At 44.2% G+C, this 5,870-nt stretch overlaps 1 protein-coding gene across 2 annotated transcripts; it reads left to right on the plus strand.

Annotated features, from left to right (window-relative positions):
* The first annotated feature begins 2,228 nt into the window (after positions 1-2,228).
* LOC125943129 (uncharacterized) lies at positions 2,229-5,468 on the plus strand. 2 transcript variants are annotated; one of them, XM_049661532.1, is made up of 5 exons: positions 2,290-2,376; positions 3,123-3,181; positions 4,062-4,074; positions 4,401-4,444; positions 5,047-5,468. In XM_049661532.1, the coding sequence occupies exons 2-5, from the start codon at positions 3,133-3,135 to the stop codon at positions 5,325-5,327; spliced, it is 387 nt and encodes a 128-aa protein (XP_049517489.1). In that variant the 5' UTR covers positions 2,290-2,376; positions 3,123-3,132; the 3' UTR covers positions 5,328-5,468. The 2 variants fall into 2 exon arrangements, 1 of the variants encoding a protein (XP_049517489.1); XR_007465577.1 differs by lacking the exon at positions 4,062-4,074 and having other exon boundaries at positions 2,229-2,376.
* The last annotated feature ends 402 nt before the right edge of the window (positions 5,469-5,870 follow it).

Here is a 5,870-nt window from a genome sequence, read left to right on the forward strand (position 1 = left end):
AATTCAAGCTGAACAATCACGTGCTGTATCGGCGCATTTACCACCTTGACGGTCAACGCTGGGTGCCCGTTCTACCACGCTCTCTTCGAGCCCATGTCCTCAAAGCATTCCACGATGACATGACTGCTGGCCATCTCGGTTTCCACAAAACCTACGATCGCATTCGAAGCCGTTACTATTGGCCTGGCCTTTCTACTAGTGTGGCGAGATACGTCGGTTCCTGTTCTCCGTGTCAGCGTCGCAAACTCCCAACCTCTGCTCCTGCCGGCGAATTACTGCCTATTCCGTGTCCTGACGCACCATTTGAGGTTGTTGGTATCGACCTTTACGGGCCCCTTCCTGTTACTGCAGCTGGAAATCGGTGGATAGTGACCGCCATCGACCACCTGACGCGCTACGCTGAGACAACATCAGTGATCACTGGCTCAGCTTCGGAGGTTGCCGACTTCGTCCTTCAAGCTATAATTCTGCGCCATGGTGCTCCTCGAGTACTGCTCAGCGACCGTGGAAAGGTCTTTCTCTCGCAACTTTTAAACGAAGTCCTGCGCGCCTCTGGTACCACCCACAAAACAGCGTCGAGTTACCATCCACAGACTAACGGCTTGACAGAGCGATTTCATCGCACGCTTGCCGACATGATCGCCGTATATATTCAGCCTGATCACAAGAATTGGGACAAAATTCTACCTTTCGTCACTTTCGCCTACAACACGGCCGTTCAGCGTACCACCGGCTACTCGCCATTTTACTTAGTTTACGGACGGTCGCCTACTTCCCTTCTAGACGTTTCTTTCTTCGATGCTCCTGTCAATCCATCTGCATCGTCTAGCGAAGAATTCCTTTCACGACTCGCCCAGTGTCGCCAGCGTGCTCGCGTCAACACGGCGGCCAGGCAACACGACCGGAAGATCATTTATGACACCCTCCATCGCGTTGTGTCCTTCCGACCTGGTGACGAAATACTTCTATTGACGCCCCTTCGCACGCCTGGTTTGTGCGACAAGTTCCAGCCGCGTTTCATCGGGCCCTACATCGTCCTGGAGCAGACATCACCCGTCAATTATCGCGTGACTCCTGTTGTCGCCGCCACAGACCGCCGTTGTCGCAGCACCGAGGTCGTTCATGTCTCCCGCATGAAACCGTTCACGCGGCGGTCTTCGTCGCCTTGACTTGCGGCCAGGATGGCCGCTTCCACGTGGGGGGGAAATTAGTGTGGGCGTTTATTACGCACGTCTTCTTCATCTGTATATTATCATCATCATCCTACGTTGCGCGATCCTCATCTTCAGTTATGTGTGATCATCATCATCGGGTGTGTGCTTTTGCTGGTTCGCTGCCGAGTACTCGGACCGAATAAACGTCGTGCCAACAGAGACGCCATAATATATATATATGGTGATTGTAAAGGTAGAAAGAGACGCTTATGTCTGCAGCCCTTCAGGAAGCACAGCGCAGAACGCGCGCTTGTTCTCCGCCGTGCGTTCGCGCCCTTTCACTCGCACATACAACGTCCGGCGCGCGGCGACGATTTCATCACCGTTGACGTCATACGCAACCTCACGGCGACGGCGACGACGACGCCGATGGCAGAAATCCTCTTTGAGTGTCCATACCATTGCTATCGCAATAAAAGTGTCATGATACATACAACCGACAGCACATGCCTTTTTTTTAAAATCTTCTCAGACTGGAATGTTAAAAGTGCAAAATAATAACACCTCAAACCTGAACATACTGTAATTTTATTGGCGCGGCTGAGCGCTACCTCCGGGATCGGCGCAGGAAAGAGGTTTAAAACATACCGGATACGCAAAAGTGGCGGTAATAACTCTAAGAAAGACGTTGGTTTTAATTAGTAAACAAATGAAATTGCTCGATGGCAGGATTCAAACAGACGACTCCTAGAAGAACAGCTCGTTCTTACTTAGCTTATGTTTACTTCAATTCAAACTGCCACTACAGCTACGTGTCTTGCACTTCGTTGTAATATTCTAACATGTTGCTATCACAGTCACTGCTTCGCCCTTCTGGCGAAACTGGAATATGTTTTGGTAAAGAAGACAATGAGAGCAACGTTGTCTTATTCGAGCGCTGGGACGATTATCGTTTCATTTATCTGATTCACACGAAGGTATGCGTTGATCCATTGTATAGCATCTATTCTGTCATGAAAGTCTCAGTTGCCGCAGTGTTATCAGTAGTAATTCCCCTGCTATTGAATCGAGCTGGAAAAACCTTCAGGCTCCGCCTCTGCCACGTGCCGGCCGGTGTCAAAAGCTGATATTGAGGCTTCCCCTTATAATAAAGCCGTCCACGCTAGCTTTTTCAGTGGCCGGTCTTCGAAAGCTTCGCCTCGTCTACCTGAACGAACCAGACGTAAGTACTGCGCAAGAGCATACACAGTTTATTCCTGGCATTCAGAGAGTTTTCGTGCGTGTGTATTTGTTGAATTCAGAGTGACGTGCGAGTGCTTTGAAGTCTTTTACAACGCCAAGCGTGGTCACTAGATGTTGGTAGCTTAGCGGCTATGGCGTTGAGCTGGAGAGATCGAGGCGGCGGCTTCGATCTCTGCGTCAATGTTTGAACACTGATTGAGGCGAAGTACAAAAGAGGCTCGCGATTTAGGTACACGTTATACAACAACCACAGGTGGTCAAAGTTAATCCGGAGTCCCGCTACTCCGGTGTGGCTCATAATAATATCGTGCTTTTGACTCAGCCCGAAAATATATTTTAGCGCTTAGAGGGGCGTGCTTTGCTAACTCTTAAACCAGCCTGATATAACAGCAATAATTTTTCACGGCGTAATCATTTTTCTCTAATTGGCGCTCGTTTGGTGCTCACGTTCCCCTTATAAGAGAGATCACACAAGCACAAACTGTGTTCTTAAAGGGTGTTTTAAATATTATTGCTACGGACCAGCATTTATAATGCCGAAGAAGCGAGCAATGTGCAGACGACGATGACGATTAGAGGGTAGTGCTGGTTTGTTGCCTCTTGGTCAAGTGCGGCGTATTTGTCTGTAAATATACTTGTATATAGCTTGTCGTCTGCGTCTTCCTGCGTAACATATCTGGTGGATGTGCGGGGAACAATATTTTATATCTCGTTTCTTTACTGCAGAAAACTCACCATGAAGGCAATTCAACTCATCCTGTGCTTTGGTGTTCTTGCCGCAGCATGTGAGTTTTTCTTTTTCGGAGATCCCTAAAGTTAACAGATAATCTCGATGAGGTGCATATTCAGCCTAAAACCAAAGTGTAATGGGACTAAGGGGCACGTTATGTGAGGATGAATGAATTGTTTATTGCCAGTAATGAATGAAAGCAAATAAATGGGATGGGAAAAAAAGAAAAGATGTGGTGGAGTCTTACGTAACCACACACGTTTCTACTTTTTCTTTGTAAGTTTAAAATTTTACAAAGGAAACAATAATTCTTAGCCGCCAACGTTGACTTGTTTTTACCTACTATCATTGTTTTTACCTACTATCATCATATGCGCCATGCAGCTGCTTCCCTTGAGGAAAGAGAAATGTTTTAGCTGATTTTATTTATTTTTACCTAATTTAGTTTGTTTTGTTCTATTTTCTTTTTAAGTATTTATTTCTTCTCGTTCTTCTCGATGTTCGATAGTTTTCAAAAAGTACGGCCTTTCTATCTAAAAATCATTTTCTACCGACACTTAAGTTTTGTATAATGCATATACCATGCACAAGTGCATTCTGCTCACCATGTTTATTAAGTGTTTTTTTTTTTATAAGATTTGTTTCCTAGGTTTTTATCTTGAATTGGTTTGTTAAATGTTTCACATAAGATTTTTCTCGGTAACCGTAAGGTTTACCCAAACCTTGAATCTGTGATGGTGTATTTATTTGTGTTGTGTTCGTCTAGCAAAATACCTTTACAATGACACTCGTGTAGTTATATACGGTATTTATGTCCCCTTTCTTGTTCACAACTCCTAAAATTGTTGATGTGCTTCGTGTTATAATCCCATGAGAGATTGACAGTATGTAAAATTAATAAAAACAACTAAATATATTTCTTTTCTTTTTTGCAGGTGCTGCCTCGCTGTGAGTACTAGAAGCAGGTTGCCTCTTACTATATTTCTGTCCTCTGCGCACTCTTTAAAATATTCCAATTTGGTCAGATGGCTCGTCCACAATTACATATGAACAGAAACTTCAGTTCTAAAACTCCAAAGCTAATCTTATTCACTTGCTTGAATCAATGTGTGATTCCTAAGCTTAGAACTAAAGCGTGGTGCGTAGAATTATTTGTCTTGACCCCAAATTTGCCTTTCAGTAAGTATCAATAGAAAAAGGACTCAATATTTTCGAGTCATCTTAGACTGCTGGATGTGGAGAGAGTTGCAATGCTAGGTTTCTCCATTTTGCAGAGAACCACAAGCAAAGGAACAGGTTCTACAAGAAGCCGAGAAAGGTATTCTATTTTACTTCAAGGCTCACGTCACTGCCTTCTTGCTGCAAGATTGGCGTCTTTTGACATCCTGTTTTGAGAGTTATTTCAATTACTTAACCTAGTTTCACTTCATCATTAATGAATCCATTTTTTTTAGAGTTCTGTTGCACAACGTAATGTATTTTTTTTCTGAATACTAATGTGGGTAATGGACGTGAAGTAGCTTAGGCTTCTATAATATATTAGGGTAGTTCAAGTTTTTATCCCGGACATAATTGTCATAGTAATGTAAGATGTATCTGCTTAAATTTCAAGAAAATCGAGTACTTCGTACATCCGTTCAAACGCGCATAAATCAGCGTTGAATTTTAGAATATCATAAAGCTAGACTTTGACATAAAAGGAAATTGCTAGAAACCTTTAACGTCAAAAAAGTGTTTCTTGAGCCATTCATCAAACTTATTCTCATGTACATAATTGTGTTTGTCTGTGTATAGATATTCGATTAGTGTCTGTCGTCTCTGTCCCGTCCTTAAGCGCTGGCTTTTCGTGAAAGCAGTAATAAATAATTATTAGGGTACTTATAAGTAACACGAAATAATCTTATTATTTGTCCTCCGCAGAAAACTACCTCCGAAGGGCAGCGATCGACAGCTGGCTCGAAAATAACCAGGAATCAGAGCCAGCCGTTCTACGCCAACGCCTCGAGAATCTATTTGGTGAGGTTGTTGCAAGAAAAGAAAAATTCACAGTCAACGAAGAAGACGTGGGCGATGTCAACGGCGACGTCAGCGAGTATGGTCTCGGAAAGAAGCTGAAGAAGTGGAAGAACAAAGTGAAGAAGGTTCTGGGCGACGCCGCTAAGGCAGTTATTGTCAACAAGGTGGTCGGTTCTTTAGGCTAAGAGATGGAGATCCTGGTTCTTCATCGAAAGTGGATGATTCTATCCAGTGCCTTTTTTTTATAACAATCTGGTGGAGGGCTGGAAACGTTTCAAAAAATAAACAGCGTTGTTAGCACTACACCACTTTATTTCTCTTGCAGAAAAAAAGATAGACCTTGCTAACGACCTAAGCACTGATCGAAATACACTTATCGAGGAACTAAATCAGAGGTGCAGTCTCACGATATGGCTTAGGCATACTAAATGCCATTTCATGAAGGAAAATGGAAAGGAGGCGCGATATATTTGGCAAATCAGTTCCGTGGAATCTCTCCTCGTCTAGCATCTTTATTTTTTTTATAAATTTTAATTATCTTAGTTACTGTAAATGTACGTTCACAACGAAAGCGGAGCGGCCAAGCGGATTTTCAACGCGGCGAGGCGGCGAGCGCGCGGCCCGGATCAGACCGGACGGCTTGCCTGGCTGCCCGCGCCGCCCAGGAGGCTTAGCAGGAAGGAAAAGCTAGGAGAAGCCCTCCGCGCGCTAGGAGAAAAGTGTGGTCC

Source organism: Dermacentor silvarum, chromosome 2 (genome assembly GCF_013339745.2).
Source record: "Dermacentor silvarum isolate Dsil-2018 chromosome 2, BIME_Dsil_1.4, whole genome shotgun sequence".
In the NCBI taxonomy this organism is placed as follows: domain Eukaryota; kingdom Metazoa; phylum Arthropoda; class Arachnida; order Ixodida; family Ixodidae; genus Dermacentor; species Dermacentor silvarum.

Coding starts and splice junctions, on each gene's coding strand:
- LOC125943129 (XM_049661532.1), top strand. CDS start 3,133: ATGAAGGCAATTCAACTCATCCTGTGCTTTGGTGTTCTTGCCGCAGCA. Junction 4,445..5,046: donor TCTACAAGAAGCCGAGAAAG/GTATTCTATTTT, acceptor TGTCCTCCGCAG/AAAACTACCTCCGAAGGGCA.